This window comes from Melitaea cinxia, chromosome 19 (genome assembly GCF_905220565.1).
Source record: "Melitaea cinxia chromosome 19, ilMelCinx1.1, whole genome shotgun sequence".
Lineage (NCBI taxonomy): Eukaryota > Metazoa > Arthropoda > Insecta > Lepidoptera > Nymphalidae > Melitaea > Melitaea cinxia.
This window is the reverse complement of record NC_059412.1, coordinates 12,176,858-12,193,328: the sequence shown is the minus strand read 5'-3', so window position 1 is coordinate 12,193,328 and position 16,471 is coordinate 12,176,858. Positions and strand designations below refer to the sequence as shown.

At 37.0% G+C, this 16,471-nt stretch overlaps 2 protein-coding genes across 2 annotated transcripts in view; both read left to right on the top strand.

The window, feature by feature from the left end:
• The window catches only part of LOC123662842, a 30,626-nt gene extending 21,345 nt beyond the window's left edge, over positions 1 to 9,281 (top strand). Inside the window, exons 4-8 of the mRNA XM_045597635.1 lie at positions 1,687 to 1,852; positions 2,091 to 2,221; positions 3,404 to 3,541; positions 8,451 to 8,628; positions 8,953 to 9,281. Of these exons, the coding sequence (XP_045453591.1) occupies positions 1,687 to 1,852; positions 2,091 to 2,221; positions 3,404 to 3,541; positions 8,451 to 8,628; positions 8,953 to 9,099 (760 nt within the window). The 3' untranslated portion in view covers positions 9,100 to 9,281. The remainder of the gene's footprint in view (positions 1 to 1,686; positions 1,853 to 2,090; positions 2,222 to 3,403; positions 3,542 to 8,450; positions 8,629 to 8,952) is intronic.
• Positions 9,282 to 13,274: 3,993 nt separating this feature from the next.
• LOC123662757 lies at positions 13,275 to 15,839 on the top strand. Its single transcript, XM_045597556.1, has 2 exons — positions 13,275 to 15,352; positions 15,443 to 15,839. Exons 1-2 carry the CDS (start codon positions 13,275 to 13,277, stop codon positions 15,711 to 15,713), a joined length of 2,349 nt encoding a protein of 782 aa, XP_045453512.1. The 3' UTR covers positions 15,714 to 15,839.
• Positions 15,840 to 16,471: the final 632 nt, after the last annotated feature.

The window sequence follows — 16,471 nt, the reverse complement described above, 5'->3', positions numbered from 1 at the left end:
TATGTTACAGATATTTATTTATTTTGAAATCGGTTAAAAATGGAGGTTATTACTTCATCACTAAATCAATGGAATAACTCGATAGTCACGAACCCTTAGTTTATAGAGAACAAAACACGTTAAGTGTAAATGTTTTATAAGTTTTGTACATATGTGCATGAGTACGTCTGCTTGCATTTACAAAGCAACGAGTTGATTAAACATTGATTAGACTTCAATTGAGCATTGAGCATTGCATTTACAATGCTATTAGGGCAGTCCAAGGATGTCTTTAGCCGTCCAATGTAAATATCTAGAACTCGAACGGCCCTATAATTACTTGGAACACGTCGAAAAGGGCTGGCGCAATTTATTGTCCAAAAAATAAAAATAAAAATGTGTACAATCACGAAAACAATGTTCAATTTGACCTTTAAAGCGGAACAGTTTTATTAAAGTAAGCAGCAGAAAATATCTTGTTCATAATTTATTGTAGCCAAACTGTGGAAGTACCAACCTTATAGAAAATCACTGCTAAATATTACTGCTCTTAGATAGTGTTGTGTTCCTGTGGTGAGTGAGGTGAGGAGTGATCTCCTGGGGACGTCGGGGGCTCAGCAATGCGCTTGTGATTCTCCTGGTGTTGAAGGCGTGTATAGGTTACGATAACGACCCCTTTGTCACCTTTGTAATAAAAATAATTTGATATCTCGCAAAAATTACTAGATCTATAAATTTGAAAATTATTACGAAGACAGACTTAAGAAGCCGACCGGTGGCGGGATAACCATCCAACTGCTGGCTTTGAAATACACAGGCCGAAGACGGGCAGCAGCGTCTTCGGTGCGACAAAGCCAGTACTGCGGTCACCAACCCGCCTGCCCAGCGTGGTGACTATGGGCAAAACACATGAGTTCACGTTGTTTTTGGCGTAAACTTGTGGAGGCCTATGTCCAGCAGTGGACTGTATAGGCTGTAATGATGATGATGATGATGATGATGATGATGACGAAGACAGAGATGACACAAGACCGCTTCTTGTTAAAAGCGCTCTGACCCTTCTGCCTGGAGGAAGAGTGAGATATACTCGTATATGTACAATTATATTTCATTGTATTGTGTAATAGTTGTTTATAGCTATAAGTGGAAACTTTGCTGGCTTAATCGTTCTTATTGTCTTGTGAATAAATTGTATTGTTGTGTGCTGTTTGTTTTCCTACAAATTATATATAAAAAAATACAGACTGAATCAATATCTATATATAATAAATATATTAATACGTGAAGCAAAAACTTTGTACCCCTTTTTACGAAAATTGCGCAGACGGAGAAGTATAAAATTTCGTACACGTATAGTTTGTATAGAGAAGAAGTGCAGAATGCTAATATATTTTTTTTAAATTATGCATAAAAATATATTAAATAAAAAAAAAAACACTACACACATTAATATGTATTTGACACACACGCATATTATACTATTTTGTTGATTGTCAGTCTGTAGTGAAATTGATTTTTTTTTAATAAGGTTCTTTATTTTAATTATTTATTGGTTTTTTATAATTTAAATTTTTAATTATGGTCCAATTTCGACCGCTAGGCGACAACTAATCTCTATAAATAAGTGTAATGCCTGATGTTAACAAAAGGCATGGGCAAAGAGCCTGTGAATGATAATTTTAAATATAAAAAAAATGTTATTCCTAGATTGGACAAACAGCTGAACCGGCCGACATGTGTTATGATCAACTGGCTGCTAGCCAGGCAAAAGCACGTGATGAAGTATGCAAACCTGTATCTCGAGCAGGGTTTCGACGTCATCTCAGTATCCTGCACGCCCTGGCAACTCATCTGGCCCCTCAAGGGCTCGCAGGTGGGCTTTCGAACATAACTGTTTTCTTGATTCAAGGACAAAGATACCTATGCCCAGTAGGGGGCTGTTATACAGGCTGAATCGTATCGTAAGTAGACTTCAAGACATTGATTCGTCATTTTTTTTCTAAATAATTATCTACACATTCTCCCCGTCGGGCTGCTCCAGTTTCTAAGCAAGATATTTAATGTCTTACAACAATGTATAATATATAATAAATTATTTTTACCTTCTCCAGCTGGTAGCGGCCGATCTAATAAAGTTCATGGCTGCAAATGAGAACGATCAACCAACCGTTGTACACGGGTTCTCAGTCGGTGGCTACATCTGGGGCGAGGTGTGCGCCCATGTCATGGACAATAGGGAACGGTAAGTTGATTGACAGAATCAATTGAAAATGGCGTGAACTGTGTTGCCCATAGTCACCACGCTGGGTTGGTGACCGCAGGACTGACTTTGTCGCATCCAAGCTACTGCTGCCCCTCTACGGCCTGTGTATTTCAAAGCCAGCAGTGATTGGACGGTTATCCCACAATCGGTCGGCTTTATAAGTTCCAAGGCGGTAATGGAACTGTGTTAACCCTTAGTCGCCCCTAAGACACCATTTCATTCGTTTCATCAAAGTTTTTGTTAAGGAACTCTAATAAAACCCTATCTTATTATACCTTGTTGGAAAGCTTAAGAACCGTAGATATTTTGAAGAACATCTGCAGCATAACTGTCGTAGACTTTTTTTTAAAATATCTAATAAAGAAAAAAATACTTTAAACGAAATTATTTCTTTTTTTTAACAATGACTCGTCTACGACTACGTCTACGGCTCAGTTGGTAAAGTTACTTGCAGTTTTAGTGTTTATATTAATAAAACAACTAATCTACTACACAAAAATAGCAAAAATTAATAAATTAGAGGCACAAAACACAAAAATAAGGGGACAATAGACAGAAAAGGTAATTTTTATAAAAAAAAAAATCAAAGGACAATAACTAATAACTTGAGAAGGGTAAGTTTAGGGTATGGGGTTTCATACCCAAATCGTTCAGGAATGATGGAAACTACAACTTCTTAAAGGATTTAGGTCGACTTAACCCATGACCCTGTATTATATTGTAAAAGTGAATGTAAGTTTGTTACGCTTTCACGCAGAAATTACTTAACCGATCATCATGAAACTTTGTACTCATATTCTTGGAGGTATTATAAGTAACATAGGATACTTGTATTGCTAATTCTATTTATGTTTATCTACTTTTGCACAATCCAGCACTTTGTTACTTATAATCTCCTTCTACCTGAGGTTGTCTGGACGAGATTGCTTAAAGCAATAAGACCGCCTTTGCATGCTGTCATTGTGACTACTTTTTGTTTAATTTTATTTCTGTTCTGTTGTTTTTTTTTCTTTTTTTTACTACGTTAAAGTGTTTGATTTTATGTATGCAAGAAGTAATAAATAAATAAATAAATAAATACTTTTTATTTAAAAAAAATTCAATGCGAGCGAAGCCGCGGGTAAAAGCTAGTATTTTGATAATATTGAAATCAAACTTCAGATACCAGCCAGTGATAGACCGCATATCGGCTCAGATATGGGACTCTGCTGCGGATATAACTGAGATAACCATCGGAGTACCAGCCGCCGTCTTTCCGAAGAACAAGATCATGCAGAAGACCCTCAAGGCATATATGGAGTAAGTGAACTTACTTCTAAATAGATAAATAATTTATATCTAGTGTGTTCGGGCGCGGCAAACGGAAGTTGAAAGGCAGATATAAGTTACTTATGATAGAAAGAGAGAGTTACTTTTCGTTAAGTTTTACTTCAGTCGTGTGGTCTAAAGTACACTCTTTTTTTTTGGTAACATGTAATGCATAAGGACAATATGTTGTCATCCGGTGTCGCTCATCTATAAATATATCTATACCGATTGAAAACTCTTTCAGTGTTAGATAGCCCAATTATCGAGGAAGGCTTAGGCATCATAAATATCATAACGCTAATACCAATAGGAGCGGAGCACCAATGAAGAATGTTTCAAAATCGGATTTTTTTTCTTTTAAGAGCTTCCGCTGCGTGCCCTGCGTAAACAGTAAAAGTTTTGCAAAAATCATGTATGACAGAATTGTTCCTATTCCACGCGGACGAAGTCGCAGGCAGAAGCTAGTGTTTAATATACACACACCGTCGGTAGTTCCTAAATATCACGCTGTCCTAACGTGATATCACGAAGTGACGCCGTGATGGCTCCGTGGACGAACTCTAACTCGATTAATACCTTAATTAAAGTTAATAACGATCGCAATGTTTTATGCTTATCTACAAGTAAATTGTGAAATAAAAATGTTTGTTTGTTTCTTACCTTATTATTACTCATTTACTGATGGGTTTACATAATTGAATATTACTATTTTATCTACTTTCGGCTAGGTTAGCAAACATTTGTATAATCTAGCTAGTTGTAAGTTACCGTAGTCTTAGACGCCAGTCGTTATCATGTACACCTGATAGCGATCGTTACTCATAGTAGGGAATATATCCGCCAACCCGCATTGGAGCAGCGTGGTGGATTAAGCTCTGATTCTTCTCCTACATGGGCAAAGATGCCTATGCCCAGTAGTGGGATATTACAGGCTGAAGCGTAGACGCCAGCAACACCAGAAGCATCGCAAGCGCGTTGCCCAACCTACCCCCGACGCTGTCGAGCGGGAGCTTTTTTTAATTATAAATTCCCACTGCCGCTATTTATATTGCGACAATTTTTGAGTCTTCATCATAATTTGGTTCTGTGTATCATTATTTTCTTTTTTATTTATTTATTTATTGAGGCTTTGGTCACCTCACTCGCCACAGGACCACAACACTACTTGAGATGAGGAAGGTTGTTTTAGTGTGTGTTATTCTAACTAAGGAGTTATATAGCTGTGCTCGCGACTTCGTCCGGGTGGAATAGTGAGGTTACATGTTCAACGTGATTCTTTAAATTGGCATAACTTTTTTTTATTTAGAACCGTTTGACATGAAACAAACACTAAATGTTAAGTGAAGCTTGCCACAATATATAATAATATATTAACCACAATATATTATTGAAAACCACATCTCAATCGGATAACCCGTTTCTGAAATTAGCGTGCACAAACACACAAACGGACAAAATTCTAACAATCATTGTTTTGGGTGCTATTTGCGTTGATAAAGGTGCCAATAATATTTTTTCTTATATATCTTCCACGTACGGACAACGATCCGTTATCCGTATTTTTATTATATGTATAGGGAATAGCATAAACCGACAAATGGACTTCGATGCTTATAAGTATCAGACATGTCATGTTTTATAAATATACGACTTTGTATTGTGAACATTGACGCGGCACGCGTCATTCGTGTAACACGTGTCCTTATCGCTCTGATTCACAAAATACTGTTTATAAATCGCGATTTGCAATGTATGCGAGTATGTAGTAGAGGGTAGAAGTATAGTAAAAAGTTAGTAAGAAGATACTTGTTAATGAGAATTTTTTAACCGACTTAAAAATGTTTTCAATTTCATTGTATTTTTTCATTGTACTGTTTGGATCGATTTCGATTATTCTATTTTTATTCGAAAGTTTGCGCTTGTCATGTTGTTAAATTTGATCGAGATGTTTTGACAAGTTTTTGAGTTATATCTATTACTTAAATAATATGTTGCTCCCGTGTATTTATTATTTTAAATTACAGAACCAAATAACACTTTAAAGAACAAATTTTATAGCACTTAAATAAACAATATGTTGCTCCAACGCCAAATATCAAAAATTGAGAAAACGTCGTCGATAGACTAAAATAAGACTAAATTAATAACGTCGAAAGACAAATAAATTGTTTTCTAATAGCGATAGATGGCGCTAGTTTATTTACCATTTTGATATTATATTTTAATCTTTTTCTTATTTACTGAATTTAGCCTATGTCACTCCTGAATAGTGTAGCTTTCTGTTAGTGAAAGAATTTTCATGATCGGATCAGTATTTGCGAAGATTATCCCCTACATACAAACAAAGTTATAAACTTTACCTCTTTATAATGTTAGTGTAGATAATACGCAACTGACTTCACGTTTTATTACTTATCGATGTTAATTGAATTCGGTTTTTTTTTTTCATTTGCGAGCAAATAGCTCTAGACTATTAATAGTAATAACTAATCATCATTACTGTCCTTGCTGTAAATCTTATCCCTATGTTCTTAGTGAGACATAGAGGGGACAATTTGTATCTATTTTTTTCTGTTTTATGCTACGCTGTTATTCTGTAATTGTTTCTGTACCGTTCTCCAAATAAATAAACACAATTATAAACTTGTAAGGATAAAAAAATCAACGTAATTAAATATTATAAAATTCTTAACAGCACATATACCTACTACATACAATTACAAAATATTTATGAGAAAAAAAGAACTAATGTAAACACAAGATTTACATTTTAGTTATTTTAAACGCTTCACACTCAATTACCCCCTAGGATTTCCTAGCTAGTCGGAGATCCGAAACGCACAATAAACAAGCACACACGCCACTACCACAGTAAACATCTAGATGGTCAATACAAATGTACACCATGTGCATGGTTCGAACCCGCGACCGCCAGCGCCGTGACTGCTTCGCTAACGCTTCGTCAGTTTTACGTATTGGATATTTAAAATCACATAGAATTACTACTCGTTACTCATATGTGGTTTAACTTAATGATTCTTTGTATAACATACTGCAAGAGTAGATAGATGGTTTGGAAGATTTATTCTAATGTTAACCTACTTTTTAAATGGAATTTAATTGTTACTTCATTGTTGTTATAAAACTTCTTATCTCATAAAAAATAACACATTATTACATCAGTAGGTAATTTCATTAACAAAATGTTATCAAAAATTTCAATGTACATATTTGGCTTGTCAATATTGATTATCGCGTTCAAAAGTACGAACTACACGTGTTTCAAGTTTTATTGTGTTACGATGATAAATTTAAATTAATCTAATATGTAAATATCTCGTGTCACTCACTGTTTGTGATCGCACTACTACGAAAGGTCTTGATAGATTTTAATGTTTTTTTTTTTGTATATTTAGTAAGGATGAGAATAGATTGTATACAGGGCCGGATTTAGAGGTCTGAAGGCCTAGGGGCAACAAAGGGGTGGAAGCCCGCTAGCTCTAGCTAAAAGGTAAAATGCGAAAAAAAATATATATGAAAGGATACTTATTTAATAGTGTTTACTAGCCCAAATTTTTGTTCAAAGTCTATTGTGTCCCTCTTTTGTGGAAGCCCTGAGGCTGTAGCCCCGGTTGCCCTCCCCTAAATACTTCCCTGATTGTAGAACTTCTCTTTAAAAAAAAAATTGAAATAATTTTTATTTAACAAAGTTACTTAACAATCATTAAGTTAAGAACACGCGAAAGTGTAAGTTAAATATTTAACTATTTGTCATATTACGTTGGACGTGGAACAGTGAATAAAACGTATAAAAATATATAAAATATTTAGCCACATAATCTCATTTTATCACTTATGTAATAAATTAATCATCGTTATCATAATGTAAAACAGTGTCCATAAATTACTACTATCTCACCATCAAATCGACAACCGTCTATATCTAAATAACAAAGTCACATTTATTGCGTCATCAAACAAATCTTCCCTAAAAATTCCTACAGCTTTTAAGCAAAATGATATTTTACTTAAAAATTAATGACTAATCTCTACAAAAAAATAAAATTGGAGTGTCTGTTTGTAATATTAAAATAACAGCTATTTACTAAATGCATATGGATAATGGATATATATATACACGGTACATATACCAAAATATTTTTTTACAATTTTTGTCTGTCTGTCTGTTTGTTGCGGCTAATCTCTGAAACGACTGGACTAGCCCATAGTCACCACGCTGGGCAGGCGGGTTGGTGACCGCAGGGCTGGCTTTGTCGCACCGAAGACGCTGCTGCCCGTCTCTGGCCTGTGTATTTCAAAGCCAGCAGTTGGATAGTTATCCCGCCATCGGTCGGCTTTTTAAGTTCCAAGGTGGTAGCGGAACTGTGTTATCCTTTGTCGCCTCTTATGGTCACTTGTCACCCACGGGAAGAGCGGGGTCGCTATATTCTTTAGTACCGTAGCCACACAGTACGACACATACTAGCTGTTAAATGTGGCTGTGTTCTCTCACATAAAGGGGCAGTTTAGTTTCATCATATTCTTACCACAATATAAGACTGTAATTTAATTATATTTCCGGTCTAATTGACCCAGACGTGTAAAGTTTCATTGTACGTCATCTGTTTTATGAGCTTCTGGGGGTAATTGGGGATAGGATCAGCAACGCGCTTGCGATGCTTCTGGTGTTGCAGACGTCTATAAGTTACGGTAATCGCTTTCCACCCGGTGAGCCGTGCGCTTGTGTGCCGAAAAAGTTATAAAAAGCAAAAAAACAATACACAAGTTATAAGTATAATTGAATTAGTTTAATATTGTCATGACTAAACATCTGGACCATTATGTCTCAGTTATTCCCACTTTCAACAAAGGTTGCCTAACCCCCCCCCCCCCCCTTCAGATACCACCTGAAGACATTCCACGAGGCGGCCACAGCGCACTACATCCGCTCCTCGCAGCTGTTCTACACGAACACGTGCCGCGCGCCCGCGCTGTTCCTGCTGTCGGCCAGCGACCCCGTGGGCGCGGAGCGGAGCAACCGGGCCGTGTACGACAGCTGGTGCAAGATGGGCGTCAAGGTAACGACACGTGACACGACACTACGAATATTTGTGTTTATACAAATATTTATCTCCGGTCTAGTTGTTAGTCCTTGTGGATCTGCCCACCGTGCCTCGGAGAGCACGTTAAGTCGTCGGTCTCGGTCGTTATCATGTAAACCTGATAGCGATCGTCACTCATAGTAGGGAATATATCCGCCAACCTGTATTGGAGCAGCGTGGTGGATTGAGGTTTGATCCGTTTTCTACATGTTGAAAGAGAGGCGTACGTCCAGCAGTGGGATGTTACAGGCTGAAGCGAAAGTTCTTTGTATTCAACTCCAACATGTGACTTTCTCGCAGTGCACGTGGCAGTGCTGGGACCGCTCTCCCCACGTGCAGCACTTCATGAAGCACCGCGACGAGTACGTGGCGCTCGTGCGCGCGCACCTGCAGGCGCACGCGCTGGCGCCCGCGCGCGCCGCCCCGCGACGTGCGCACGCGCACTGAGCGCGCCCGCCCCGCCCGCTGCTGCACGTGACGTCGTGATATATAGATAAATAAACGCCTAACACTTCCCCCACTAGAATTAACTCCTGTGTCGGCGATTCAGAAACTAAGAATTAAATACGCATTCATCATTACAGCCTATACAGTCCACTGCTGGACATAGGCCTCTACAAGTTTACGCCAAAAATAACGTGAACTCATGTGTTTTGCCCATAGTCACCACGCTGGGCAGGCGGGTTGGTGACCGCAGGGCTGGTTTGTCGCATCGAAGACGCTGCTGCCCGTCTTCGGCCTGTGTATTTCAAAGCCAGCAGTTGGATGGTTATCCCGCCACCGGTCGGCTTTTTAAGTTCCAAGGTGGTAGCGAAACTGTGTTATCCCTTAGTCGCCTCTTACAACACCCACGGGAAGAGAGGGGGTGGCTATATTCTTTAGTACCGTAGCCACACAGTACAAATACGCATTATTAGAGATCAAATTTAAATTGGGCTAAGCGACAAAAACCAGATTTTGATTAAATAAGAATCGTCGAAACCGGTACACCTAGTCAAAAGTTATGAGGTGACACACATTAAAAAAACAGGCAGTACAGTCAGTACAGTCGAATTGAGAAACTGCTCATTTTTTTAATTCATTTTACTAACGATATTCGAAAATTAAATGCTCGTGAGTATAACGGATCGTTTTCTGAATATAGGAACCCTTGGACTAGGAATATAGGACCTTAACTTTACGGACTGTATACCGACAACGGCAGTAAAAAAAGCGACAGGGTCGAAGTGTTACTGAGCACCAATAGTAGTAATATAAGAAACGACGAATACAAAGCGTTTTGTCTGTCGTTAGGCTTCTAACTTTATCACATAAACCATATGTGAAGTTGTCTTTCCTAAATAAATCTATTTAATCTTACTATAGTTTGACATACGAAAGAATCTGAAAAGACGCGGGAAATATATGAAATACTTGAAATTTATTAGGTAGATCTAAAGAAAAAGAAAGACGAATGAGTTTTATTATTGAACAAAAATTTTACCATAAATTAAATTATATTTTTTACACCTACTATTTCTACGGTCTTCAAAATTCTATTAAGATTGCAATCTCGATCATAACAATCTTATGAATTTGCCTTATGTTATGTATATTGTGTACTTGCATTGTACCTAATATTTACAAATCAAGGTAACGGTAATAGCCATTAATTATAATGACTAAAATGGATGAATACTATTTTACTTAAATACACACTACACTACTACACTACTTAATAAGTTTAATTTTTTGAATAAAGTATCAAATTTAAAGTACAATATACATGATTTTAATTCTAATGTCCATCTATGATGTCTATAAGCTATGGTAAGGGATCATTCAAGTATTACGTTAGCAGAATTTTAGTAATTTTTAACCCTCTTCTCCCCCTTGTCAGCAACCCCTCCTCCCCATTATGCTTACGTGAACATTGGTCTATACATATTTAACTTTATTCAATCACTCTCACTCACTCACGTCAGCCTGTTGCAGTCCACTGCTGGACATAGGCCTCCACAAATTCGCGCCAACAATGGCGCGAACTCATGTGTTTTACCCATAGTCACCTGGGCGGGTTTAAATTTATTCAGGTTTCTTTATTGTTATTCACAAAGAGCAGATGTTTTACATAAGTAATAAAATCAGTATGCGTCTCGCGACGCTCGACAGAAGTGATAACTTAAACTAAATGCTCACTGTCAACAGTATTATGTTTATCGCACACTAAACACTTGAGTAGAGAGGGGGGAACCGTCACTCCGAAATACGGCTAGTGCTGTGGGTTGGAGTGAGAGAGGAGGAGCCTACCTAACCGCTGCCGTCTGCGTGAGAGAAAGAAGAAGCCAGACAGACTGGTGCCAGAACGCGTTACGTAACGAATCGATTCACTCTCCCATAAGGAGCTATCACTTCAATAAATAAGTATTGCTGACGTAACCACCATCTCCATCTTAGCAAAACAAAGAAACCCCTCCAAAACCCCTTTTTGGTGCTTACGCAATACTTGAATAACTCCTAACCACTTCAGACGGACTTTACGCTTGTTTGCCCGTTTGGGGTAAAAATATTTTACATATTTCTTAAATAAGGTTCAAATTTCGTACGTCAGGCTACAAATATAAGTTTATTTATTCAACTATAGTATGTTCCGCTCTAAATAAAATTTTAACTTCGTGTTATACATATTATTGCGCATCTTTGTTGTTAGTTGTAGTTATTGTAGAAAAATATCTCTACGTTTTGTATCATTTTTTATAAAACTTATACTTAAATACTTGAAAAATGCAATAATTCACTTTTGATGTTACAAATTGTTAACAAACAAGTCGCTAAGTGCCTACATAGGTAACTAAATGTACCAAATTTTATGGTGGATTAAAATACCCCTCCACCATATCTCTGAACATAACACTCTTTAGACAATCTAGTAACTATTTTAAATCTATGTTAACGTGACAAATGTCACGCAGGGTTATTTAGATTTTTATGAAGTAAATTAATCTTTTATAATCTAGATTTAAAACTATCAATATAAACTCTAGTTTATAGATATTTTTCTGTAATTTTATAATAAAATATAAGTGTGATCGGTGTGTTACAAATTTTATGCACTGTCGCGTATCGACTGAATATTTAGCATAAGGTTAAATTCTTGTAAAAATTGTCTTAAAAACAATTTGTACGTAATAAAATCTTTTCGATGGAGCCATTGTTTTATTTTATTTCATTGTTTATTACTACAACAACCGCTCTGGTGTAAATGACAGACTTGTCCTGGAGTGAAGAACGAGTGTTGGCAAAGGCAGTGTAGGACGTCTAACTTAACATTGCCGGTGTAGGCTGGCTGCATTAGAATTGCGGAAAAACAGGATGTCTGGCGCAAATTTTGGGAGGCCTATGTCCAGCAGCGGACTGCAATAGCCTGAACTGAATAATTAAAATAATTTTAAGCTTTTATGTAACTTGCAGTGTATTTAAGTAAGTTTGTTCGGGTGAAATCTTGCAACTCAATTTAAAGCAGATCAACCAATTGAGCTGAAATTTTGTATACAAGTTCAATTTGGATGATAATGCATGGTTAACTTTGTGTAGTCATTCTAAATCCAACATGGCGGCATATGCAAGACGGCGGACTAGGTATTTTTAATGCACTTCTACAATATGGGTATCAAATGAAAGGGCTTGCTAAGAATAATGTGACGTCAGTCTAAATCTAATATGGCTGACTAAACTATATTTGTTCAGCCGCAATAACAGTTTTTGTTTAAATAATTAAGTTCAAATACGGCTAAAATCAATGTTGGTATCATGATATTAATCCTTGTCTATTTAAACGATCCAGGTCGGACTTCTCGTTTAGAAATTATGACGGGTATAAATATTCTTTACATAAGAAAATCGATACAGTTTGAATAAACTGTCCTACGCTGTGTAATAATAAATACAAATTAAACTATTTTCGTAAAATAATCGATATGAACGATTTTATTTTTGTGTTACCCACACATTAGAAATTCTAAACATTTTTGAATATCATATCAAAAATTGACCGCTCCAGCGGGGTTCGAACCCGCGTCTCCGACTGACCGTGTCGGCGCTCTAGCCAATTAAGCTATGGAACTATGTACCCGCTAGATAGAAATTTTTGATATGATGATTTTATTTTCGGTTTAAGCGATACGGTCAGTCAGAGACGCGGGTTCGAACCCCGCTGGAGCGGTCAATTTTTGATATGATATTCAAAAATGTTTAAAATAATCGATTTTAAATTTGTAAGTTTAACTAGTAGATTGTTCTAAATTAACCGGCTAACAACCTTGCAACAACAATAATGTATTGAATGTTATTAACAGACTGAGAAACGTGTCCAGCGATAACTATAAATACAAAAATAACTTTTTATTAATACATTTTTGTAATTTATATGATATAAAGGCTTGTCGCGAGATTTACTTGTCCAGATAAACAAGTAAATTAAATAACTTGATGTGATTTGATTTTATCTATTACATTTTCAAACTAAGGATGAGTACTCAAATCTCACGACAAGCTTTCATATATTATGTAATGACTTTATAAGTAGATACATAGAGATAGATAGTAAAAGTTTTAAATTGTCGATTATTGTGTTTTCGGTATACATGCCCACGGATGCTCCTGATAATAGTGTCGAGTTTGTAAACTGTTTAGGCGAAATCGATGCTATTGTAGAAAATAATGATGTGGAAGCTGTATACATGTTAGGTGATTATAACGCGCACCCTGGCCAACCATTTTGGTTGGAGTTACGGGAATATTGTTCAGATAAAAAATGGGTATGTGCTGATACGGAAAAATTAGGAATCATGTCAAACACTATTACATTTATTAGCGACATTGATGGTAGCATGAGATGGTTAGACCATTGTATTGTAACGCAAACAGCGTGGAAAACTATTTCAAATGTGAGAGTTGATAGTGATGTACACTGGTCTGACCATTTCCCGCTAATAATAGAGATAATTTTAGACAAAGTAGTTTCAAAATTAAACACTGAAAACTATAAATGCAATAAAATCCGGTGGCAATCTAGGTCTGAGGCGCAGACTGGGCGATATCATGACATATGCCATGAGCAGCTAAGGCATATCGATTTTCCGGTCTCATTAACTTCGTGTGCGGGTGGGATGTGTCATGATGTCACTCATAGGCGCACACTAGATGATTTGTATAGCCGGGTAGTCAATATTCTTAGCGGTGCTGCTGAATTAACGTACAAGGACCAGAATTTTAATAAGAAACGGGTTACTGGGTGGAATAAACATGTGCGTACAGCATATGAAGATGCGCGTCTTAAATTTCGAACTTGGTTGCTCCATAACAAACCAGGGTATGGCGGAGTTTGGGACGACATGCGTGAGAGTCGTAAGGTTTTTAAAAGTAGACTAAGATGGTGCCAACAACATGAAGATCAAGTTAAAATGGACATAATCGCTTCACGCAGGTCGTCACATGACTTTGCTAAATTCTGGAGAGAAACGAACAAGTTAAATGTAAAAATAGGTCGCCCCACGAGCATAGGGGGCTGTAGTGAGCCAAGGGGGATTGCCAACTTGTTTAAAAATCATTTTAAAGTGACTTCGCCTCTGGGACCTCCGTCACGGGTGATCGATGCTGAGACCGTTACGAGTATACCTATGAGTTTTTCTGCTAAGCAGGTAGAAGCTGTTATTAAGAAAATGAACAGAGGTAGGTCTCCGGGTCATGACGGGCTCAGCATCGAGCATCTTAAGCATGCGGGGAACCATCTTTATAGTGTGCTAGCAATGTTCTTTTCATTATGTATAACACATTCTTACTTACCAGCTGATATGATGAAAACAGTGGTGGTCCCCTTAGTTAAGAATAAGACCGGAGATATTTCTGATAAAAATAATTACAGGCCAATATCTCTAGCTACAGTACTTGCTAAGGTGTTGGACAGTCTGATAGACCAAAATTTGGATCGATATTTAAATATACACGACGCGCAGTTTGGGTTTGTGCCCAATCTTTCAACGGAAAGTGCCATTTTGTGTTTAAAGCAGACTGCCCAATACTACACAAGCAGAAAGACACCGGTGTATGCCTGTTTTTTAGACCTTTCGAAAGCCTTCGATCTAGTAGCGTACGACATATTATGGAGGAAACTCCGCGAGGCAGGTATACAATCCGAACTGATTTCGTTGCTAAAATTTTGGTATTTAAACCAAGAAAACTATGTGAAGTGGGGCGAAACTTTATCAGATACTTATCGGTTGGATTGCGGGGTGAGGCAGGGGGGTATAACCTCACCTAAGCTTTTCAATTTGTATGTAAATGAGCTAATTGTGGGACTCAGCAGCAGACGTGTCGGATGCTGGATTGATGGAATTTGCCTAAATAATCTTAGTTACGCAGATGACATGGTGCTGCTGGGTCCGTCGGCTGGCTCTATTAGGACGCTATTAAAAATTTGTGAAGAATACGCGGTTAAACATGGCCTGACGTACAATGTTAATAAAAGTGAGTACATGGTTTTTGTGGTCCGCGGAGCGGTAATTGACTACGAGTCAGTGTTAAAACTAAACGATGTTCAACTAAGACGGGTAAAACTTTTTAAATATCTAGGTCATTACATTTCCGAGGATCTCAGGGACCATGCTGACATAGAACGTGAACGAAGGGCACTTGCCGCCAGATGTAATATGCTGGCCCACAGGTTTGCTCGCTGCAGCAACGATGCTAAAATAACATTGTTTAAAGCATATTGTCAAACTTTTTATACGTGTGCCCTGTGGACCAGGTATAGTAAAAAATCGCTGGACGCACTTAGAGTGCAATATAACAATGGTTTTAGGATTTTGTTGGGACTGAGACGCTTCTGTAGTGCGTCTGCAATGTTTACTGAAGCGAATACTGACTCCTTTTTCGCAATCTTGAGGAAACGGACCGCCTCTCTATTAAACAGAATGCGGCTCAGTTCTAACAAAATTCTGAAAATGTTCAGTGCTAAGCTTGCTGAGCCTATGCTTCAGCACTTTGTTGGCGTAGTGGTGAGGCAAGAAAGGTTAAGCAAGTGAATTGGTAAATTGTTAATTTTAATTTTTAATTTAAGTGTACTAACGTAGTTGTAAGTTACTAATGTTACTAACAAGTGGACTGTAAGTCTTAATTAAATAAAATTATTATTATTATTATTATTATTATTATTATTTAAAGAAATATTTCTTTTTTTTTTTCTTTTTTTTAACGCATTTAAATAAGTTTGTTTTTTAAAACGGTTTTTTACTTTTAATTCAATCTACAAAGAAAGAGATGATTTTAGTTACAATAAATAAATTAGGCAATCGTTATTAAAGGTGAAACGCTAGGGATGCGCCAGATTTGCGATATCAGATTTATTATGGCCATTTGATTGCTCTTTGTGTGTTAGCTGATAGTTTTATGTTTTTTACAGTTTGTTTTATTCAAATATCAAATTATTTATAGAAAATATAACACGTTTGAGTTCAATTTTGAATAGCTTAAAAAACATCTATACTATTTTGACTAGCCCGTTGGCGCAGTCTGTAGTGACCCTGCTTTCTGCTCCGGGGACTGTGGGTTCGATTCCCACCCCGACTCTTATTATATGTATGTATGACATATATATAAAAGATGTAATTAATTAAAACACACGCACGCACACACACATACACACACACACACACACGCATACAAACACACACAAATACTCAATTAGATTCATAATTTAATTTTATATAAACGATCATAATACGAGATGTCTTCTAATTTGTTAAATAATATATTTAAATAAACTGTGTAATCCTTTTTTGGT

Bases quoted from the DNA above. Each gene is read 5' to 3' on its own strand.
- LOC123662757 (XM_045597556.1), top strand. From the start codon at position 13,275: ATGCCCACGGATGCTCCTGATAATAGTGTCGAGTTTGTAAACTGTTTA. The intron at 15,353-15,442 runs GTTTGCTCGCTG...GACCAGGTATAG, and splicing joins TGTAATATGCTGGCCCACAG to TAAAAAATCGCTGGACGCAC.